This window comes from Triturus cristatus, chromosome 5_1, assembly GCF_964204655.1.
Source record: "Triturus cristatus chromosome 5_1, aTriCri1.1, whole genome shotgun sequence".
Lineage (NCBI taxonomy): Eukaryota > Metazoa > Chordata > Amphibia > Caudata > Salamandridae > Triturus > Triturus cristatus.
Genome location: NC_140587.1, coordinates 448,104,974 through 448,130,127, shown reverse-complemented (window position 1 = coordinate 448,130,127; position 25,154 = coordinate 448,104,974). Strand labels below are relative to the sequence as shown.

At 42.8% G+C, this 25,154-nt stretch overlaps 1 protein-coding gene across 1 annotated transcript in view; it reads right to left on the bottom strand.

The window, feature by feature from the left end:
* CDH17 (cadherin 17) overlaps positions 1–25,154 on the bottom strand; it is a 336,495-nt gene that overhangs the window by 132,291 nt on the left and 179,050 nt on the right. Inside the window, exon 7 of the mRNA XM_085605267.1 lies at positions 6,052–6,251. Within this exon, the coding sequence (XP_085461393.1) occupies positions 6,052–6,251 (200 nt within the window). The remainder of the gene's footprint in view (positions 1–6,051; positions 6,252–25,154) is intronic.

The following is a 25,154-nucleotide window of genomic DNA, read 5'->3' as shown; positions in this document are numbered from 1 at the left end:
CCAGAGCATTAGAACATAGCAAGACACTTAACATGGGCAGGCTCTGCTGGCCACCCTGTAAACAGCAGGACCATGAGCATCTTCCATGGTTTACAAGAGCCTGCTTACATACTCCATTTACACAAACAGGCCTCCGTGGGAAAGGAGTGATGAAACGCCTTAACATCAGCAACATTCTCTTTGGGCAGGAGCCTCTGTCTAGACACAACCCACCAACAAGCACTATAAACAGCTGCTCCCTGGTACCTTTTCAGAACTGGAAGGATAGTATTAAGATTGTAATCAATCTCTGTGCATCAGCAACTTCTCTGTAAGATTAATATTAATACTTATATATTGCTACTTTTACCATATGGACACCTTTCTCTTTTCTCAAATCCCTTTGAATTCATTGTTCATGTCCTCTGGAAGGGAAAGAACTCCTGTTCTCTTAGAACAAGACCAGTCTTTCTCGCTTCCCTCAAAGTAGGTGCTCTCTATCGTGGAATTTTGCGGCTTAATCCATCTACGGAAGCTGAAAGGCCAAACTGACCGCAATGAGACAGACACGTGGCCTCCCAACTAGATGAGGAAAGTATCCTTTCAAAGGTTGATGCTCAATGACCATGAGTCCGCAAATGTCCTATTCGCTCTGGAATCGTGTAGTCATATCAATGTTTTCCTAATCACGCAACGCTTGTCAACAGGTAATGATATGTCTGAATTAAGTTTGTGATTCACAAGCCTACTTGTGTGCTTACATACAGAACAGACGCAAACATAAAAGCATTTACGAGGGCAAAATTCTATACCTAGTTTGCACAATCATAAATGGTGAGCTTTTCACCATGTAAATGGAATTTTCTCGCAAGAATATTTGACTAGTAGTCCAACATATGAAGGAATTTCTGTAAGAGCATGATAGGACTAATCCTAGTGATCACGCACAAAACTGTAAACGTGTATATTTACTCACATGAAAGGTAGCAGTAAATATGTATTTGGGCTCGAAAAAGGGACGTAACACTCTCAAAATGTATCTAAATATCTGGAAAGGGATTCTAAAGTGTGAAAAATATTTTCCTGGTGGAATCAGGTAAAACAGATTACAAAGTGCAAATGCACATATGTAAATTTGTTACGTTGCCATTTGTGCAAATGCATGATGGTAATCCTGAAATTCTAAAACAGTGTTAGAAAACTAGGAGTACTCTTATAATGCTCTTAGAATTCCCAAGCGGCAAAAAAAAAAAAAAAATACATACATGAGTCTAGGGCTGTAAAAGTCTAGTGTTTTCCTACATGTTTACTCAATCTGGCCTTAACTATTTTATGGCTAGATTATAAAAATGTCTTTAAATAATGTAGCCTTGAGATGCATTCTGCATTATTCGATATTGGTAGGGCTGGTATAAAAGTTATCACATATGTGGCACGTCCTTTAATTGTGTCTTCCAAACATATTGTGCTTCCTTCTTCACTTTTCAGAGCAGGATTTTGACAAGAGACTTCGCTCAAGATGTAAATTTAGGACTCATGGAAAATGTTGGAGGGTACCTCAGAGGAAACAATCAAACATGCCCCGGAATGTCTTATAAGTCAGTTTATCACATATTACCAACTCTCTTTCAATCCCCCGTGCTCCGTGGTTCTTTCAACAAAGACTGCTTTAAACAGACGATGAAGTTCAGCAGAGACAGCTTTCATGGTCTGTCTCGCTGAACTTAAGCAATCGGCAGGGATAGAGATATTGAGGCAGCCCTCTCAGCCATTGGCTGCCCCTGATTCATTGTGAATGTCATTCGTGACATAATAATATGTGCCATTGAACTAAAACATTCAGCCATTTCAGTCCTAAATCAGTGAGTCACATTGATTCTACTTCTTTTGTCATGTACAGCTGTTTCCTGATTAATGAGTCAGAAATTCTAGAGAATCATTTTTTGGGGTGGAACATGCTCATCATTTCTCTTATCCTTATGTTCGCTGCGATGGATTGTTTCCATGGTAACTTTTGTAAATGCAGTTGTACCGGGCATCTCTGAATGTAACAAAGGCACCTTATATAGGACACTTTTGAGATGCATGCTCAGGGCATGCTGGGCCAGGTATAGTATTACTGCTTGCAAAACACTGCTCACGATTTGCGACCAGTATTTGTGCTTTCTAAACTAACATATGTACAAATAGGATCGTATTCAGGTAGGTCACACATTAGGACTCACTCTGATTGGAGGCCATCACAGAGATGCTGGTCAGGCCACCATGTATGTGAATGCCTTTCAGTAAAGTAAACTGGTTTTTAATGCACTCAATTTTCCTTAAAGGAAATAGAACTGTGTTTAAAGCGAAAGGTTTACATATTTTAAAAGATTTTTTGAGAGTTGGCACTGCAGTTGTTCTTTTTCCTCCTGATATTTGACTGCTCTTTACATGCTATTGATTGACAACAAGCTATTCGAATCCGGGGGAAAGAAACTGTCCCCCAATCCAACTAAACACCCCAACATCCACTGTGTGTCTGTTTTGTGGAACTCTCCCTCTGATTCAGTTTGCAGGATATGAAACCTATTGATGTTTGGGACCTGTGCGCTCAATCAAAGATCATGATCAAATGCCCATAGATTGATTTTTTGGCCATAAAGATTCGCTTTTTCCTTTTCGCCAGTGCTTGTGCGATTCACCTCCTGCCCTCACTGAGCCTGGTGTATGCACTCTCTGTGGGTTACCCCCTGGCCCCACAACAGATTTCTTCACCTGTTCGAGTTCCTCACTGCTTTGACGTCTTTAACTTATTAAAAACTGAGCAGTTCACTACGTGGTCTACCCCAGCGTTTGGATGTATCCATTTGACTCACAAATCCTGTTCTTTATGGTAAATACAAGGTGTCATCCAGTGTGCTCCCTGAAGTGTGACCTTAGACCCTCTCCTCTTTTATGCCACCTCAAAATAACACTCTTGATTCATTTCAGTTTAATTCTCTTAAAATTAATCTATTTAATTTCCTTGATCTGTGAATTTCAATAACGTTATTACTTCATACTAAGTGAACGAAAGATTTGTGCTTGACAAAGTTGATTGTCTTTTCAAGTCCACCAGGTCGGGGATTTGGATATTTTGTTTGTGTCAAAAACTCAAAGCACGTCGAGCTCTACAAAAGCACTTCATCGGGAGGGAAAAAGCAAATGTCCTCTCAGCATTCAACATGATCCGTGAAACACAACGAATCAAAGAGAAACAACCAAATACATATTTTAACCTCTACCGTAAATGCAAAAGGCTATACCATTTGGCAAAGGCCTTTTAGATCAGTGTCTATTTACTTCCTGAACACAGTTGTGGGCCATACTGAGGAGGGATCCTCCGCTAACTTCCTGACACACCCACTGCCGCGGCCACCATATTTTCCTGGTGTGACCTCATACCTCCTACTGGGCCATGCCTACTTGTGAGCAGGCATGTCCCTGGTATGGATCACATGCCACCACTTGGGAGGTGATGAACCATGCTATGTGGACAACGCGACTGGTGACTGAATAACTGCTCGCCGGCCCCTGGACCCTGCAGGGTTCTAAGAATAATTCTGCTAGAGGACACCTTGATTGTGGCAGTGATCTCAGGAGATTGAATAAACACACTCGGTCCATCCCCTAAACCCCACAAATGCAACACATGAGCAAACCTGTTTGCAAAGGGAAAAACTTAAAGCCAGACACAGAGCCATTTGTTCAAATAGAAATTCCATCTTGCACCATAGACTCTGATTAATGCAAGATTGGTCAACGGGTCAAACACCTGCGACTCAGCTTTGCTGTTATCTGCACATCACATCTGTGAACCCTGGCAGGGACGATTCAGCTTTCCATCCTTCGAGGATGCTCACCTGCATACCATTAAATTGGTGAGCCAGCTGGTATTTATAGTTGTTCCAGTCAGAAGACTTGCAGAATCAAGCACACCATTGAAAGGAAGTATCATCTGTGTATTTACACTGTTTACATTGCACATTAGCTGACATTCCTCAATTTCCAAAGCATTTCAGAAATATGCCTTTCAAAAGTAAGACCAGACTTTCTGTACATTGACTCACCTCAGTTCACCTTTTTAGGGGACAGCAATGGCAAGGTGGTAGAGTGATACTTCAAAGACATGGTGGACAACATGAACAAAAAACAGATCAGATAGTGTCAAGCGTGTCATTCATACCTTGAAAGCAGAGGGCTCCCAAACAAGGAACAAGCATTGGCACAGTCAATAGGTCAGGGTTTAGAGTGCTAGGCGTGCAATGTTAGCACATTCCAGCAAGGCACACAGAGGGAGCTACCAGGAGTAGGGAGAGGGCTACAATTTTAAAGTAGTCCCTCGTAGAGCTGAGTGCAAGCACTGGATTGTATGAGGAAGGATACACCCTCAACAAGCATTAGGTGAGAGATGATTACTCAGCCGGGCTGAATTAAGACGTGATGACAGTCTCAAGCCGGTTGCTGAAAGAGGACAATAGAAGAAAGCCAATGGTTGAACGGTGCGACACCAAAGCCATCTCAATGTTTATCGTTAGTAGTAGCCTTGTTTAACAGTTGCACTATCAAACCCGGGACCTAAAATACTATTTATCGAAGGACAGCAAAGTGGGTGGATTAGCAATTTGATGGTGAATTTGTTGAAAATGATCAGGTGCCATAAAACGGACATGAAAAAGGCCCAAACGAGCACCAAAGACCCTAATGAAGGCGCAATGACAAATAATACTAGAATCATTGAGCTTGTTGAATCCAGGCAATCGCTTCTAAGTACAGACGTTCATTCGAAAGCAACATCTTGACATCCTCGGTGTTACAACATTCACTGCACATGGAAGGGCATATCTCATCCTCGGTGTTACAACAGTCTCACAGCACACGGAAGGGCATATCCCATCCTCGGTGTTACAACAGTCTCACTGCACATGGGAGGGCATATCCCGTCCTCGGTCTTACAACACTCACTGCACATGGGAGGGCATATCCCATCCTCGGTGTTACAACAGTCTCACTGCACATGGGAGGGCATGTCCCGTTCTCGGTGTTACAACAGTCTCACTGCACATGGGAGGGCATGTCCCGTCCTCAGTGTTACAACACTCACTGCACATGGGAGGGCATATCCTGTCCTCAGTGTTGCAACAGTCTCACTGCACATGGAAGGGCATATCTCGTCCTCGGTGTTGCAACAGTCTCACTGCACATGGAAGGGCATATCCCGTCCTCGGTGTTGCAACAGTCTCACTGCACATGGAAGGGCATATCCCATCCTCGGTGTTGCAACAGTCTCACTGCACATGGAAGGGCAAATCCCGTCCTCGGTGTTACAACACTCACTGCACATGGGAGGGCATATCCCGTCCTCGGTGTTGCAACAGTCTCACTGCACATGAGAGGGCATATCCCGTCCTCGGTGTTGTAACAGTCTCACTGCACATGGAAGGGCATATCCCGTCCTCGGTGTTACAACACTCACTGCACATGGAAGGGCATATCCCATCCTCGGTGTTACAACACTCACTGAACATGGAAGGGCATATCCCGTTCTCGGTGTTACAACAGTCTCACTGCACATGGGAGGGCATGTCCCGTCCTCGGTGTTACAACAGTTTCACTGCACATGGGAGGGCATATCCCGTCCTCGGTGTTACAACAGTCTCACTGCATGTGGGAGGCCATATCCCGTTCTCGGTGTTACAACACTCACTGCACATGGAAGGGCATATCCCGTCCTCGGTGTTACAACAGTCTCACTGCACATGGAAGGGCATATCCCGTCCTGGGTGTTGCAACAGTCTCACAGCACACGGAAGGGCATGTCCCGTCCTCAGAGCACACTGGAGTCTGGAGGGCCTCCCTGGAACATCATTTAAAATACATTATAACACATGTTCCCCGTTTTCGTGTCCTAAATCTGAGCTATCTCCCTGGAGTGCGTGATAAGGTCTTTCTATGGAATGGCCATTGGCTATCCACCGGGATACAGGCTGGTTCAGATTAAGAGCAATCCCTAAGCACTCTCAGCAGAGATCTCGGCCAGTGTGGCCTTACCCCAGTGATCTTGATGGGGTGTGTCTCAGTGGAGTTCTCAACAATCTGGACAGGCGCAGGCGTCTTCCACAGGCTTTTAGTCACGTTGATAAACACGCTAGCGGCATCACTTAAAGCTGTTTCTGACAGTCCTGCCAAATCCGTTACTGAAACCAGCAGCTCAAAGTTGGGGACCTTCTCAGCATCGATCAAGTCGAATCCTGGCGAGTGAAAGGAGAGAAGCAGAGATGACATGATCATTGAATGTACCGGGACCTTACAAAGCCCGACTTTTGTAGTGGAGACAACAAAAATGGCAGACAGTTCATTATACACACCTGTTCTAGCATTAGGCAGTGTAACAAGCAATCATAACTTTGAATGAACCGCTCATACAAAGGAAAAATGTCTGAAGTAGACATCGAAGATGCATACACCCACCAAGCCTGTCACAGTCAAAACACTTGAAGGAGGTGAAAAAATTACCCACAATCACAAATTACAGAAGAGAAGAAAAGGACCAGTGCTAATGACGAATAACACGATGAACTGAAAGTTTGCAACAAGTGTGCAAGTCTTTCATTTGCTTATTCATTTTACACTTCTAAGCTGCAAAAGATCTTTCCAACCAAGGTGGAAAGAAATGTTTGCATATGGGAGACCCTCTGGCCTCATTCATGCACACGAGCCGGAAGAGCAGCCATTAGTTTGTTGATTCTGCTGGGTCTGTGGTCTTCTGTCCCTTGCAGGTTCCTGTAGCATCAGGCAATCACGGTTGCGCTGTGGTCTGATAGGACGTGAATAGACCCGATGGTCCAGTCAGCTTCCCTGACTCATAGGAGCCACTTGGTACAATGGGGAAATACAAAAATGGCAATAGGAGCACTGGCGCTGTGAAGATGTAGTCACAGTGAATCCACGACTTGACACCTCTGACACACAATGCTCACTCTTTCGCAATAAGGGCAGGTTTATCCGACTGATAAAACAAATCATACAGGGCTGTAAGGACAACAGCAAAAAGAAGAAACTGGGTTGTGATGAAATGAAGGAAGCTGAAAACAAGCAATAACAATTATTAGACCTGAGTTTTAACGCAAAGGCAAATTAAATCTTTCATCAGTGTCTACTAATGAATTGCTAAAAATGTTAATGTGATGTCTCCTGCTGTGACTTAACATGCTCTATAAATCAAAACCCCCTCCTGTTTCCTTCATGCTCATACCAGTCCTTACTCTGTGAGAATGAGTCTTTAAACTGGAGGCAAACAATTCACTTGCCCACTAAAAAATCTATTCCTCTAGAACGCAGAAAAAACAGGTTTATTTGTCCTTTACATTTTATGGCTACACCCCTTTGATACAAAGAATCACCACGGCCCTTACGCTTCCTACTTTTTTAGGTCTTGCCTAGAGACGCAGCTCATGCGCTACTCGCCTTGGTGAGACCTATTGTTGTCGGTTTCTTGGCCGAAGGGGGACAGGACATGTGCACGCGTATGGACAGGAGATGTGCCCTCAGTACACGTGCACATCTCCTGTCCCCGCATAGGGCTTGAACACAGCGTGCGCATGGCGTGCTTTCACTTTCCCTCCCTCTCCGCTTTCACTTGCCCTCCCTCGTTCCCCCCGTTGGCTGCCACAAGAGCAGGGACGTGTCGTGCCAACTGCCAGACAACGTTATGGCAACGCAATGCAAACGGGACCCAGTGCGCAACGCCTGCGACCTGTACTATAAACTGCACAATGTGAGTATGACTGCGGTGGTTGGCTCAGAGCGGAATGCACTGGGGAAAGCGGCATTACCAGCTGCGGGGATGTGGCTGGGAGGTTGGGGGGCACACCCAGTCCCTATTAACGATGGGTGCATCCATCAGCACTGCGTAGCGGCGTGGCGTTCGCCAGACCTTATTGGCTTCAGTTTCTGTTCCATTCCCCCTGTGAGCCCAGGCTGTTCTTCTCCCGGCAGTGATGCGGCCTTCCTTGAACCGACAAGGCATTCACTTGGCTTCCACAGCTGGTCCACTAAGGTGACCTCACGAGCTGCTGGACATCATTTAAAAATACACAAATGCGAGGATACTACTCGGGTAGGGTGACCAGAAACTTGAGGACATTTGGTAACCCCATCTAAAAACGTACCCAAATCTGCCAGGACAGCTCGTGAAAATCCGGGACTGTCCGGGCAAGTCCGGGACGTCTGGTCACCCTATACTCGGGGCTTGTAAAATCCACCAAATATGCCAGGGTAAAGCTAACAGGTAACTGATCCCACACAATATTTCAGCCATACGAGCAAAACGAGGAGGGTATAACATTTGGGGATGGAAGTGTTGTAAAACAAAGCAGACTTTAAAACCACAAAAGAATAAAAACAAATCCAATGCAGAACGCGAATACCAATATGTTCAAGCAATGTAATTGTAGTATAATACATTTTAATTTGCAGCACCTGCTGCTATGGTATTGTGGCTTATTTGTCCTGTAGCTTGTCAGATATACCATTGGCCAATTTAAGGGAACACATTTTACGGCCCCACAAAGCTGCAGTTATTTCTGAAGTCACTGCTCTAGGCTAGAAACCTGTGACCTGTAAAGTGCACACAGAATTTGGCATCACATAAAAAACCCACCGAGCTATCATGCTGGCTATGTATTTGTGAAACATGGTGAATGACTCAAAATGAGAGCCTCATATTGCCATATCAGAATGCGCTTGCATGCAAAAACATGTCCGCCAGATCAGTACTGCGTCTCTTAAGATCAGTGGCGCTGAAACGATTTTCAGGGTGGGGGATGCTGCCAACAATGTTGCAGCAATTAACACACAGGCACCGCGAACAACCCAAGCTTTTCATAAAGGACAAGCCCATTCAGGAGATTGACCCAGGTGTGGTATGGAGCAAGGGGCGCATTATGAAGAATAGGTTATTAAAAGCATCACTTTCATTTACAGACATCATGTTTTGATTGCTAAGGCTGCAAACGTTGCATTGATGCAGTTTTACTGATAGAACTATACAGCTTACATACAATAATGCGCAAAAATCTGGTTTCAACAAATGTTTGTCTTTTACTCATCCCAAGTAAAGGGTCTTCATTTGTTTTGGTCCTATTAAATATTTGTTTCCATCACACTTCAGGTGTGCTTTCCTAACTACTGATGTTTAAAAAATGTGTACAATTGATTTACAGGTATTTACATTTTGTTGCATAAAAAAAACAAGCATTTGCAATGCAATAGGTCTCGTATTTACCCTAGTTTCCGCTATAGGCATTGTAAATGACAATGCCTTTTATTTATGTTTTAAAAACAAAAATAAAAGGCATTGTCCTTTGCAATGTTAATAGCTCCAACTCGTGTAAATGAGAGACCTATTGCATTGCATGCTTGTTCTGTCTCCGTTTGGACACAGCTCATTTTGTGAGCAGTTTTTGAGAGGTGCTTGTCCGGAGGGGTGTAAACCTTGAGAAAGGGCACCATGATTTCCTTTGTATCCCTCACACTCTAAGACCCAGCACTTTATCTAACACATGACTTTGACAAAGCGGCTGAAGCTTCTTCTTGCTGGGACCAGCTCATTTTAATCTGACACTGGCTTGAGTGTACGCGTTGGGTCCTAGCAAGGACATCTTGGGGGTATGCCAGAAGCTCCAGGGTCATACGGTCTTGCGGTCATGTTCAGAGACGAGATCGTCGTCTTCCCATGAGTGCAAGGACACTCGGATGGACTGAGCTTGCTCTTCTTGGCCCTTGGAATTCTTCCGGGTCTGACAAGAGTGAAGCGGTTTGTCCACTGTCACCTGTCTTTCATTAAAGGATGACCTCTCAGAATAGAGCACAATATTGGTAGAAGTACTGTAATTCAAATGCATAAGAACCTTTGGTTTAAGTATGAGTTTCTTCTTACTGTGATCATTTTGCCTGGTGTATTCCATTTACTCTCATAAAGGTCACAGCAAATTGAGCCATAGGGTTGCTGGGTTACATTTGATCTTTACATCTAAATTAATTTGGGCCTTTGTCTTGTGGGTGCAGGTTTGGGAGACCAAGAGAAGCATTCTCTTTCTGTAGCATAAAGTAGTCAGGGTCATGGAAGTTTTTGAGAATCCAGGAGCCATATAGGCAGGGCAGGTTTTCAGAGTGACACAAATTGTGGCTGTATGCAGTTATGCCTTTTAGGCAGGCTGGCCTGTAGCTATCTCATGGGGTTTTGGCCAATTGGCCCTTCATATGTGATTAAAGGTTGAGATCCTTATATTGAGAGAAGAAGGCTTGCTTTAGGTACCAACCTTTATCACAAGATTAGTCCTTTTGTTATTCGATATTAGAATGTAGTTAAAACTCATAGACAGCCATCAATTAGTTGTGCGCCATTTGTTTTAGGACTAAGACATCATCTCCACACCTTGGCAGAACGAGAGCTCTGCTGCCATCTTTAAAGTATGTGGTTCTTGGGCACTTAAGGAGACATTTCAAAATGATAAAGGTATCCAGACACGTCAACAACGGATCCTTATTGGCATTGGCACACTAGGCGGGGGATTCTTGAAGTTTGCAGCCCCAAGGTCTCTGCCAATATCAGGATTCAGAGGTTTAAGCTGGTGTATGCACTATACTATCCACGTGACCTAACAGAAATGGCAAGTTATGACTAGAGATCCCGGTTTTAGTTCTATCTGTATTTCCCAATCTTTATTTTTTCTCATCATATTGGCGTTTAAGCTTCCTTAGAAAATCATATCCCGTTTCTTGACTCCCTGTTCTGTGAACATAAAAAATGTATTGTATTGGCAGTCATGAGTGACAGCATGGAGGCACCACTAAAGATTCATTTTCTGTATTTTCCCATTTTTAATAGGATATGAACAGGAAAAAAGAATTTACATATATGTATTCATATGCACAAAGCAGTAAAAATGATAAAGGAAAGCATTGAAAATAATGCCTTATTTGCTTTTTTGCCAAGCAGTTTGTTTTCTTTCCCAGTTAATATCGGGCTTTACAAGTGCATTAGGTTATATTGAACTTGTGTAATAAGGGGGAAAATATTTGGCACCTTTGTAATGGAGTACCATTCCACTAAATTCAAAAATCAGGCTCCCAGTCAGCTCAATCACGTCATTTTGTCCTCTATTTCTGCATTATTCCAGTGCCCCTGACAATAGATATTCAGGTCATTATCTTCATTAATTAAAGCTTGATGAATTACATGACTAGTATTTTATTGCTTAGATAAGAAAAGAATGGCTTGCCATAAAATAACAATACTAAGAAAGAAATCTGAGGAACCTGCATACTATATAAAGAAATTGAAGACATTATTAAACATAAAATGCTTGAGAGAGACAGAGAGTTACTTTTTTGTTGCATCATCATAAGGCCTGAAAATCATTAGGTAACTCTATATGGTGTCCATTGCAGCCATAAAAGAGCAATTGATGTAACAGCTGCTGAACCTTTCAATGAATGCTGTTTTCTATGGCCTGGTCTCCACAATCGTGAATCAAGGATTTGTCCTTTCTTCCCACTATTTTCGGATAGCCTCTCAAATACTGCGAATACAGGTATCTGTTGTGATGATCCTGCTCACCTGCATATTAGTTTACAAGACAGCTCAAATCACTTTTCATAAACTGTGTTACATACTCTCTTCTCCACAGAAAAGCTCAAATTGGGCCGTAAGGCCTCGAGCCATATGCTATTTCAATGGTTTCCAGTTTTCATATAAAATTAATTAAAGTGTCAGTGCCTACAGCACATTGTCCTAGCTGGTCTGGATCCCGCTGGAGTGACGCACTCTTCCGCCTCTCATAGGATCCATCACTGACCACACACTACTATAATATGTTGAACAGTAGTTGGTACAGGTAATGGGGAATGGATAAAAAAGAAAACAGACACTGGCGATCACTACTCTGACTTGTCGCTTTGGTGAACACTGATGGATGCTGGTCAGCAACCAAGGATATCTTACTTATCTATCATGCATGTTCTGCATTTAACCTTAACAGTGAAAGGATATACCAGAAACAATTCTCTGAGTAACCAACTCTCTGTGTTTTTAATATAAAGCTGGCTTTCCTGAAATTGCAGCATAACATGAATCAAGAAACTGCTTATGTGACCTCAATCCCTTTTCTATTGTCAGGATACTAACTACACCTTCGTAACTACTTTCCTTCTGATGATTCTTGGCTTAGGTTCTTACTTTTCTCTTGTGCAACTTGCAAATAATTAACATTCATAAACATTCTGTTTTTCCTATTCTTAGCAATACCTGTATCTCCAAATAAATACCACTTGTGCCTTAAATGCACGTTGTTAACATTTACATATAATTAATTATCATAATCTTAATTCAAGAGTATTTTCATTTTTTTAACAGAAAAAACGAAAGTTCAAAATTCAAAGCAAACCTAAAGTCTTTAACTGTTAAAGTCAAATGTTAATGAAATAGTTCAGAGTTAATTTTCCAAAACAATTTGATTACAAGATTACTTCTCTGTATACAAAGTGTTCTTCGGCAAGCTCCCAGAAGAAATAGTTGTTCTCCATCAGAAATCCAAAACAAAGGGTCCTGTGGTCCTGTCTGTAGCAACACTGTGAAACGATTGCCTATTAAAGATGCCGTGAAACACCAGGCAAGCTACACCTTATAATCCAAGATGGCCACCGCCATCGCCAAACCTCTTGATTGTTCAAGGTTTCCTGGGAAATAGAGTTTTGCTGTCAGGTGCCATCACATAGTACATTCTCCACAACCAGGTAGCCGCTCATCAGTCTGCAATGACACTTTGTGAATTCCGCAGACACAAGGAGATGATGGACAGAGTGCTGAAACTTTTCAGACACTCACCCCCAGTCTCAGTTCTGGGTTGTATACATCATCGTTCTTTAGCTCACTTCGCCACCCAGGTTCAGGTCTGAACTGATTTGTATATAGCTGGGTCTGAACTGAGGTGCGAAGTGAGCTAAAGACTGATGATGGATTCAACCCAGATCTGTGACTGGGGGTGAGTGTCAGAAACGTTTCAGCGCTCCGTCCATCATCTCTTTGTGTTTACTCTGTGAATACCGCCAGCATTTCTTAATGTGAAATAAACTAGGCATGGGGCTGTTTGAAGTGCCCGGCAAGCCATTATGGCATGTCGCAGTAAGAAGGTCAAAGGTCTCATTATTGCCAATACTTCATAAAGTCTTTGTTAAGGTGCTGAGCAGCAGCTCTTTTCAAAGATGCTCAAAACAAAAATCACCATCTATCAACACAAGGGCTAACTCACAACAAAAAATGCTTTGTCGGGAAGGGTCTATCAATGTTTCCCAGATAAATATGGGAATACTGCTCTGCACTCAGAAGTTGTCAACAAAAAACTTTAGTAAGTTGTTTCCCATGCAAAATAATTGGTGTTGCCCACCACATTGCTATTATATGGCTCCTACGTTTTTAGGTCTCGCCTGATTCAGCGCTTGCGCTGATCTGGCCGAGACATTTTGTAAACAGGCTTTTTCAAAGTGCTGCCGCGGCCTAAAGCTACAGTGCACGTGAACGTGCACGCGCGCCCTCCGTTGCATGCGATCGTAATCGCGATTGCGATCACTTTCACTTTTGCGGCAGTTTCGCGGCCGCGTTGCCAAAGCTTGTTTAAATGTTGCTGACAGACCTCTCCTGTCTCACTCGCTCTCTATCAAACCCTCTTTCCCGTTACTACTTCTCTTTTCTTCCCTATGTTACTTTGCATTGTCCCTTCCCCCATTGTCCTCTTTCTTCTCTCTCACCTGCCTACCATCTCTTTTCATGTTTTATCTCCTTGTCACCTCACCCTGCGCCATGTCCCCTCCTCTCTTTTGAATGCATTAAGTTTACCTCTTCCTCCCGTACCTCTTTCCTTCGCTCCTCCCTTCTCTGTCCACGCGTTCGCTCTTCCTCTCACCCTGACCTGTCTTCCCTTTCATGTCTCACCTCCTGTCGGTCAGAGAGACTCTTTCTTAGACAGACTCCGGTTCACCGCAGAGACTGGCCCCGTCAGCCACAGATGCCCCGTACTGCTCGCAATATTGTTACAGCTGTAAAAACGAGATTAGCAAGCGGGTGAATACAAATTCTTTCCCCCCCCCATTAGGCATCGTATTTTAAGGTAACGCCGTTCTTGAAATTAAAATGGAATATATTTAAAAGTTCCTGTGGTGGAGAAGTCATCTGAGAGTTAAGATCCCTATTTAAGAACCAAACACATATCCTGACGCCCTAACTTGACCTCATATGTTCTAAAGCTGTGGTAAGAGGAACAACGCAACTCCATTCCAACACTGGGACTGGGCCTGCATCATACTAATAACAAAGTCTGCTGTTTGTCATGAATGAAGCCATCCATAGAGCTTGATCGAAGGTCATATAAATACTTGATAACCTTTCTAATTTACCGAGTACCATCGTGGTTTTGAAAATTTGTAAAAAATGTGAGACATACATAACTGAAGCTTTTTTTTTTCGAATGCACAACCAACTGATCGTTCTAAAAGTAATCTAGAACATTCACTGAATGAATTGTAGACGAAAGCTTGAGTTTCCAAAGCTAAAACTGTTGCGTTTTTTGTATCTATATAAGTGCTATACGTCTGTGCTTTGTCACAGCTGTGATTCGGTTTTTCCAAAACCTCCTAAAAAGAGGATTTAAAGTGCTTTGAGTGGGCGCCGTGACTGTGGTGACTTTTTTCTGACCGACAGTTTTGCTCTTGCCTCGGGTTAATCCCGCATTTAAAAGGGAAACATGTTCATTGCCAGAAAACACTGTGGTGGGTCCAGTGCCTGCACTTAATTGCATTTAAAGTGCCTTTGTAATGGTATTGAGGTCTTGGGGAAGGGAGCTGGACAGCATATGAAAAGATAGTCCAGGTGTCATTGCTAAGGTATTTTTAGAGCCGTTCTGTATCGAGTTTCACTCAAGTAACTTTATTTATTGCTCAGTAGATTAGTGAACAGTTGGTTGTTCAATCAAAATCTAGATTGCCAGTTGTACTGCAGGCTGTATACATTATACCACGACGTATGTAGGATTTGAACTCTGCATAAGCACCTAGTTATTCAAGGCACTGAAAGGCCACCATTCTACCTTGTAGGGGACGATGCTGCTAAAATAAAGGTATCTCGGATTGGAGGGGCTCTTTCGAAATTACATTACACAACACTTGTTTTAGGGATCCTAAACTATTTATCTGGTGCACACTGTATGCTCATGGGGGTGATTAGTAATATGCGCAGGGGCTTGACCATATGGATGTAGAACTGATTGAGGCATTGTCAGTAAGCTGTGTACAAAGCACAGCCCTTGCGAGTACAACCCACGGTTTGCTCAACATATTGTGTGTCAATAGCACCACTATTTCTTGGATTCGATAACCTTAATGTTCAGTCGATGTGTTTTCCTTTGAACACGAGTGTACGCATATAGACACAATTATTCTGTAGAGTAATCCCACGAAAAGTTTACTTTTTCAAAAGTAAAAAGTCCTAGATTATATTGTACTATTGACATTTGAAAAATGTGCATGCAGGGCTGGCCCAAGACCAGCTACCAACATATGGTACGCTCGTTTTTATTCATCTGTTACTTAAAATTGCATTTTGTTCTTGCTTGCTTTTTTGCCGCATCCAGGTGCGGTTTTTCCTCTAGCATGGCTTCCTAGTGCTTTCGTCCGCCTGGGGATGACTCTCCAAATACTCCTGAGGTTTGATCGCAGACTGGAGCCTGGTTCCGCCTGTAGCTTTGTGGGTATGGTTTTGTGCTGTGAGACGCCTTTCTGCTTGGTGGTTCTGTTTTATTGATTGTACCGTAGATACATATTATGGCATGTGAGAGGTGAGTGTAGAAGGCCTCATTGATTTGCTTTCACATCTTCTAAGTTGGTAGATCTGCTCCGTGCTCATTGGGTTAAAACCAGCTGCCCTGTTGTAGTTGGGTTTGTGGCAGTCTGAGGTATAATAGATATGGGCGTGGTGTTGTAAATAGTGTTATTTATGTTTTGAGTTGTGTGTCGCACCACCTTAACGCCTCACATACTCCATCACTAATAACCCACCGTGATCACTAGACACTGGATATATGGGGGAGCACTCAAGCATAGTTGAAGTGTGTGCACGCCTCTGCACCTTTCAGCAGGTAGAAATAATTTGTGGTCTATCGCTTATTCGTTTTCTGTTTCACGGACTCTAGATTTTATTTCTTGCTCCTGTACATTCCTTTGCTCTGCTTTTTGTCTGCTGAGTGAACTCGTGCATTTCCTGCCCCTCTGAGGTTAAAGTAGTTTGGGTAAAGGCTGCTCCAAGCCCTCTCCTCGCTGGCTGAGAGGTAATTGTCGGCATTCAGTTTTCACAGAGCTCGTCGCTCTGGTTCGCAAGCTTTCAGGGTATTTAACTGATCTGTTTTTCCAGGATCTTTGTATGGATAACTGTAGCATATTAAAAACAAGCATTTGCAATGCACTAGGTCTCGCATTTGCGAGAGTTTAAGCTATTGGCCTTGTAAATGACAATTCCTTTTATTGATGTTTTAAAAACCAACACACAAATAAAAGGCATTGTCATTTACAATGCCAATAGCTCAAACTCTCGCAAATGTGAGACCTATTGCATTGCAAATGCTTGTTTAACTGGATGTTCAATGGCTTCTGTTCGACCAGCAAGGATACGTAGCATATTGCTAAGCGCTCATGGGTTTTAACATGGTCTTCGAAGGATTCAAACACATGCAGTATATAACAGCAAAGCATACCACACCAAGTAGATTTCTAAGGGGAATAGGGGGAGCCAATGGCCCTGGTATGACCACAAAATCCAAATAAAAGCAGAAAGAAACGCAAGGTGGTGGAGCTACACTGTGTGGTAAAAGTTGTAAAGGTTTTGAAAACTGCTGGGCTATCAAACTGTACAAGCATAACTATGTGAATGTGTGTGAGGATTCATGTCTTGTCATATGTTTGCTCCATTGTAGTCACGTAGTTCAAAGTACTAGCAGTTTGATGAAATCAGACATATATTTTTAATACTTCTGCTTTTCTTTAATGTTGAAGATCTCCCTCTAAGATCTTGAGTACTAATAAAGATTTCTACCCCTTTATCTTCCAGCCAATTTAGGGAATGCAACATTTTCAGCACTAACCAGGAATGAAAATAAAAGAGGGATTGCCAAGGACAACTGTACAGTTGCTTGATGCAGCAAACACTGTTCTCCAGACCTCCAGCCAGGTGACTCAAGGAAAGAATAGGACCTCTTTCACACCACACTGACTCTTACCACACCCAGAGTTCAGAGGATTCAGCATAGCGATGGTCCCATTTAAGCTCCAGAGGGGCTCTAACTGTAAGGCAAAGCCTTGATCTTTGTGGTCCAGCAAAGTTGTCAAAAGTTCCATATACTGTATGTCAGAATATCAGTAGCAAAAATAGCATCTGACTGAAATAGTATGTCCTAATTATGATTAGGGCTCCCAGTTTTCCGTTTAAACGGATTTTACATATAAATACAGACGGAAAACAAGTTTTACCGTATCTGTATTTATATGTAAAAACGGGAAAATACTAGCACATTTTGCGGCGCTGCCGTGCTCCAACAGAGAGTTGCAAAACAGGATGGTATGGTGATTGCTCACCACAGAGTAAGTATCGCCTCTGGCGTTATCAGTATTTAAAACAAAGCCTTGTTAACAAGTGAATGGTCTTTTAAAGACCTGTGAAGTACTCAGGTGCGTCCGGCAGCACAAAACTGTGCGTGACCGGGAAGCTGTCTCAGCCCGGACTATTGAATTCATTTAAGGGAAGGAGTGAATCCTCAACAATGTCTCATGCTTCGCAATTTCTCCATCCCGAAGGAGGGTTGCACCCCGTTGAAGAATTTCACAGGTGTTATTTCAGTCAAGATTAACATATTATTTGAGTCAAGATTAACATATCACTACGGAGACAGTGAAGAGTTGGATTGAACTCTCTGCAGTTACAAGTGCACATATGACATCTTAAGGACTGTGGCTGATACAAGACTAGTTGAACTGTGTGGGATGTTTTTGTCATGTCATATTTTTGTCACATTTTGTTTTAGGTGTTTTCACTTTGAGTAACAAAACAAGCATTTATGTTGTTTAATAATACATGTCATTTCTTTTTGCTAATTATGTAGTTTGGATGCATCGTGAGTTTCTGGGGAGGGGGGCAAGTGGGATGTGCGAGCACGTGTTTATCACAATTTGTGTTATAGTTGATCAGAATATGAACTGTTAGTGGGGAGAGCATCGCGCGCGTTGAGGTTTCTGACACGATTGGATAACCGAGGTATAGCAGCGGGGTAATGAGTCACGGGGTTGGGAGCACGTAGAGTGATTTGGCACATGTAGATGTGAATGTGGTTTAAAACAGGCGCGAATGGTTGTGATGCTGCATGATGGTCAATAACATGAAGAAATAGAGACGGGGAGGTTATGTTGCCGGTAGCAATTTCAATGAGGTAATTCATTTTACAGAACTGATAGATGGGGTAGAAGGGAGCTCGGCATACAGATTGGAGGCATATGGGGAGAGATGAGAGGGGCACGATCGTGACAGTTTGGATTGGATTGAGGAAGTGGCAAACTCATTAAGGAGAAGGATAAGATGTGAGATTTGTATTCAGATGTCAGTGACTTGGAGAGAGAAGAGGGGGGAATGAGTGGTGGAATGGGTTTGATTCACGAGGACAGCTAGAAAGCAGAACGACATTGGGTAGTGCATTGTGGGAGTTGTGGTTTCCATCAAAGGACTGGAGTACGGGGTATTGTAGAGGGGTGAAAGAGTCATTGGTACAATGAGAAGATGAGAGTTTGGGAGGGAGATTGAAGTTATATGGAGAGATATGGGAGAGGTATGAGCGTCAGAATGGGTTTGATGCACGAGGATATATGGTGATTTTTGTTTTTTTTGTAATTATAAGGAAATTGTTAAGTGCAAGCCACCCTCACTGTGCCATCTGTGTCAGTTAGGGTATGGAAAATCCAGATATTTTTCCCAATTCAAAAATGATAACATGCAATTTAGAAAGCAGTGTTGGGCACAGACAGACATGCTTTTTCAGGCAGCATATTACTCTTGTCTAGTGCATAATTTGAATTGAGTTGCTTCCAGGTGTTTATAGCGGGGCACAATTGGGTTGTAGTTGAAGGCATGATGAGTTTCTCTCATTGGGGCAGTATGGTGTTCAGTGTGGGAGAGGATGTGGCACTCTGTGTCGATGACAGAAACTGCAAGGCTCTGAGACAAATGGCTTTTGATAGCACTTTTAGGCATATTTGGGACATTCTGCGAATGGCAAAGTTTTCAGATGAATGTATTGTGTTGACCAATAACAAACGAGTGCATGTGTGCATTGTCAATTTAAATAAATGTGGAAAAATACTAGCTGCAGCGTCGTCTTTTACTTGTGGGAAAAATAAATATGGATAAATACAGATAAAATGCCCAAAAAATAAATATGGATAAATACAGACGGAAATGGCAAAAAAATAAATACCATAAAACTGGAAGCCCTAATTATGATTAACAAAAATATGATCCCTTTGGGTGTAAATTTTCTATTATTAACTCTAATGAGGCGATATTTTCAAAGACTATATTTAGATCGCAATATTTATGTCAGACAATATTTTGATACAAGACTAGTTCATATAGGCCACTAGAATTGGTTGGCGCAGTATCACCTGCAGAACTTTAGCAGACTGACAATTTGCCAACTCTCTACCAGGTAAGACTATTGTTCTCTGTGACAAAAATGAGGTCTGTTCAGACACACTGTTAATCATTTAAACTCAAAGCCCCCATTTAAATGAAGCACCTTATCAAAAATAGAATTAGAGGAAGGACAAAATCCTAAAATCCTGGGCACATCCATCAGGAATTCAATTTCCTCTAGAGCTAAAGGGCTGGACAGGGTAGGTAGTGCTAGAGAAAGATTGTTAATGGTGGAGAGTGCTATAATATTTCTACATAACCCTGCCGCAGCTCATAGAATAGTGGGGGGATATTTCAAACTTTCAAATTTTGTGGGTGCTCACAAAACATTGGCATGTTCTCATCCTTGAATGGGTCATAGATTTACTCCTTATAAAAGAAAGGATTAAACCTGTGTTTTGCATGGTGTAGGGAGGAGGCATATGCAAAAGTGGAGAGAGTGTAAGGATAATATTTTCCCTATTGAGAAACAAAGTATGACATTTGTTTATTATTTGATGTGAGAACCCACCTCAAGTATTAATCACAATCCTTATTAGAGTGAACCACTAAAGTCATTAAATAAAGCTGAGATCAACCCCCTGGTAGCTGTGGCGCGAGCAGACAGGTAAGTTAGAGGCAATGTGTAAAGCATTTATTCAATACTAAAACAGTAATAAAGTCAAAAATCAAACCAATAAAAATCCCAAAATGATTTTAGAAAAATACAGTGACATTTAATAAACAAAATGGTACTAAAATGACAAAAATTCAACAAGGCGAACCAAAGTAATTTTTTTTTTTAAGTCTTAAGTAGAAATGACTCCAAGGTTCCAAGAAGCAGAAAGTGCCAATGATAGTCAATGGATGCAGTAGAACAGGACCTAGGTGCAGTTTAACTCTGTCTGAGATGGAGTGGGGGTTGGAAAAACTAACCAGGTTCGTCCAGGTTAAAGAATGTGCCTTCTGACTTTAGTCCTTTAAGTCCCAATCCACCACGGGAGTACACTTCGAAAGTCTCACCAGAACCACAGGGGAGGCACTTAGAGACTCACACAGTGTCAGGCAGAGGCAACCAGGAGGGTCCGGTCCAGGTCAACTTACCCCTGGTTAGCTGGGCAGTTGCAGGAAAATACCAATTGTAGCTTGTTGTGTCCCTGTAGCTCTTACCGATCAGCCTTAATACCTTTAGAGTCCACTTCTTTGTCCTGCATACAAGGAAGACAGTAGGTCCAGTCTCTAGACTCTTTTCGAATCTTGAACAGCATGTTAGCTACATTTACTTGTGACAGGACAGCATCTTTGAAGTTAACTAAGTCCTTGGAACCAGCCCAGAGGTCATCAAGAGCACAACAATACCTCCCCACATTGAACAGACCCTCCAGGATTTCGCGATTTCGCGATTTCGCGGCTTGCAGCGAAATCGGCACTTTTGTAAAAATGGCGCGATTTTTACAAAAGTGCCCGCGAAAATCGGCACTTTTGTAAAAATGCCGCAATTTTTACAAAAGTGACCTGATCCCGTAGTTGATGATGTTTTGCCCCCACAGGCAGAGGCGCAACTAAAGCCAAATTTTGGGGGGTGGGGGGCTAAGAAAAAAATTCGAGGGGGGGCTGAATCTTTAAGCAATAGGCAGAGTGGAGCTCTAGCCATGTAAACAACAACGATGGCAGCGAGGTAGGATGCTCCCCTCGCCCCTGCTTTGGCATGCAGTGTTTGCAGCGTGATCCACTTGCTGCAAAGCTCAGGGCTCAGCACCTTTGCCCTCTGGAGGACTGAGAACCACAGAGACTTGCGTTCCACACAGTGCCCCGAGAGGAGTGGTTTTCGGTGCAGGCTGGGATTGAAGACAGGCCCAAAAGATAACAAAGAAGAGACCTGGCAGACACCGGGAAAATGCAAACTGCTCTCACCACATCGTCTTTACTCCAGCATGAATGCCTGATTCACAGCAAAAACTCCAAAGCAGCACACACAGAAGAGTCCCATCAGGGCCTAATAGACCTTGGGCAGTTAGTGTCGGAGTGGACTGTGAGCCAGAATGGCTGCGGAGGTAGGAAGTCTCCGTTACGATTGGGGATAAACCAAAATTAAATACTGGCTGAATGAAATGGAGACAGAAAGCCTCATATTGATCATAAAGCGAGCTCACTTTACCTATTGATCACAAAGAGCCCCCTCCTTACGATATAAATTAACAAGCTTTGGCAACGCGGCCGCGAAAGTGACGTGGCCGCGAAAGTGAAAGTGATCGCGATTGCGATTACGATCGCGTGCTACGGAGGAAAGATGAATGATTATGAGTAAAATAAAGTGCCGCAAAATGCCGCTAAATTTCCATATTTGTGCCGCTAAATTTCCATATTTGTGCCGCTAAATTTGCGAATCCATGCCGCTATATCCTGGGGGGTCTGATTGAAGGCTTTTTGTCCTTGTCCTGGAAGCAAATTCACACCTCATTCACACCCACTGAAATGCTAATTACTGACTGGCAGAAGGGAGAGAGCAAAACGCAGATTTAGTTTCTATGGGATTTTAGGCAGTGCAAAAGTAACTTTTAAAAAGTCATTTTCCAAAATATTTACTACAAATCCGATTTTACCAGTGAATTGGGCTTGTGTTAAATATTTCAAAAAAGTCAAAACATTTAATTTGTAGCTATTTCCAAGGCAGAGATGGCATTTGTTAAACTTAATATTGTATCCCAATGCTTTCCAACTGTGTCTCAAATGACATTAAAAAAAGTTCTACAGTGGCCTCCTTTCTAGGACTGTCTTTAAGCCTACTGGGTGAAATGTGAATCAGTAAACAAGATTTGAAATAATGTGCTTGGTTGCCGAGTTCTCACACTCATCTGCAGCTCTTGCACAAGGGTTTTCAAAGCCCAACTCAAAATGATACTTTTTAATTTGGGTACCACCTTTTCCCCTGCCAATAGTGCTTATATGAGGCCATTTGTAAATCTGGTAATCTGGCGACTTCTTCTGTTGGCACCATAGGCAGCTGCCCACAATATCCTTATTGCAGCACTAGCCAAGTCCATCTATTACAATGAGCAGATTTGAGTCTTGCAGATAGAGCGTCCTCTGCGAAGGCATTACTCCTCAGCGGATACACCTTTATCAAGCATTGCTAGCATCTGATAGGCTCATGTTAGCACTTTAAACCTGCTTCCATTCATTCAATGCACTTTCTGGGCATGTTTCATCCTTCAAACAGTTCAGCACCATTGACCCATCAGATGATCATTGAAAAGGCTACATCTGCGGGCACTATTTCTATGAGAGACAGTGCACAGTTCATTCTAACATGGAAACAATATGTCTCCTCAATGTACATTAATACCATCTTGATAACCTTTCAGCCTCAATGACCGCTATGCATTATGGTACTTTGAGTCATGTACACATTGATCAGTAGATCTTCTGGCCCTGGTGTTTTGGCTAGAGCGGTGGACCTCGAAGCTGGGGAACCGGGTTCGAGTCTCGGCAGGGACCTCAACATCCTGTGATTCTGAGCAAATCACTTCATCTCCCCGCGCCTAACAAAAAGAATGTGTCCATCTGTAACGCAACTGGTGCTCATGTAAAGCGCTCTGATACCTTCCAGTCAAGTTCGCGCTATATATAAAGCTCCAAAATCCCCCAAATGTTCTTTGTACCTTGAGTTCAGAATCCCCCCTAAGGCTGTCCCATACTTTGGTAAAAATCCTTCACACGCCTATGGTGCCAGCACTGTCCACTGACAAGTGACAACCATGTATCCATCACAGAGGGCGCTGAGCCTAACGTCACGTGACAGCATCCTTACTTTCCACTTGATAATCCTGATACTTTCAGGCTTGGTACCCCTATGTGTAAATTACCTTGAGTCCTGCTCATGTCCATCGGCCAGATACTCTTTATGTTATCAATAATTCAAGATACCTCTGACCCCGGAGTTTCGCTGACATCCCAGCTCAGGAGTGCTTTTACTAGGGGGTGCACATTTTTTATTATGCAGGCAAAATTCATGAGTTTCATGTTACAAAACATTTCTGTAAATTTCGCAGAAGAAAAATTCAGGCAGTGTTTCCCCGCAGAGGGCTGGCGTGAGCAGGAAATATCTCTTGGGAGACTGGGGCGAGCAGGAAATGGCTTCTTTTCGATATTTTCTGCTTAAGGCAGTCAGTCCCTTTGCTGATATCTTCAGTAGCTTTTGAACAAGAGAGATGCCCTCGCGTCCAATTATCATGCAAGATGCTACAAAATTAATTTCACATAATTTCTGAAAAATTTCTCAAAATTACGCAAACTTTCGAAAAGTGTAAAAACTTTCCTCAGTTTTAACCTTCTATTTAATTCCCCCCCTCTCGCAGTTGAGTTCCCTTTACAGGGAGAAGGCCTGGCCTAGTTCCTCCTAACACTACAATATCATGAGTCTACCAGACAAGAAAGGGCAGAGCTGCCACGGAGCTGAAAAACACAAACATCCGCTGCCTGTGACACAAGATCTGCTATTATCCCCCATTGGCCTCAATCCCTTCCTTTTAGCAAACATCCAATTTGTTAAATGACAAAACAGAGAGGGCTACCATAGATTACTGAACGCAGGGATTAAACCCTAAAGGAGAAACAAAAATGCTCTACAGTTGCCTTGTTCGGGGTCACAGACATATCTTTTCAGAATATTGCATTTGTTATTCGCGTACTTTAATTCTGCATCAGTCAGGTGGCTGAGCATTGCCCCACTGGCAGCAAAACTATGTAGCGCCAATCTGGGTCCACTTCTTGCCTCTGCATGGCTAGATGCTGCAGACTCTTTTCAAACATTTGAAGTAAATTCGCACCTTTGCTGAATTAAAAAGAAGCATCTATGGCCCCATTGTTTTTTGGAGAATTACCTTGTTTGTAAAGTGAGGTATTTGGGGTGGCTCTGTCTATTAATGTAGTAACTGCTCCACGTTTAAGGACTGGGGTCTTGACTATAAGTTCCCTTTATATTGGTGCGAGATACTGGGGGTTGGTATCCAGTGCTTAATTTGTTAAAAAGTAAGTGTCAGGGCTCGCGCCAGGAGGCCACTGCAGCTTGCACCACACACTGCCCCTGCCATGCCACCAATGATAGTAACAGCACAACTACTAACCATCACTCTCCTACAAGTGTGACAATTCTGAATATTTCAGGCTTGGGCGGCAGGTAGAAGTAATTTTTAATGTATATTGAGTTAATAATTAACTGTTGTTGTGAGCATGTTTAAATTAGCCAGATAGCGCCACCTTGTGGCAGACTGTCACAAGGGCTGGTGTGAACAATTAAGTGCTGGTATTGAGCACTGGAAACAAGCGGCTCAAATAAAGCACAGGCATAATATACCAGCATCAAATTACAGGGGTTCTGAGCTACTTTATG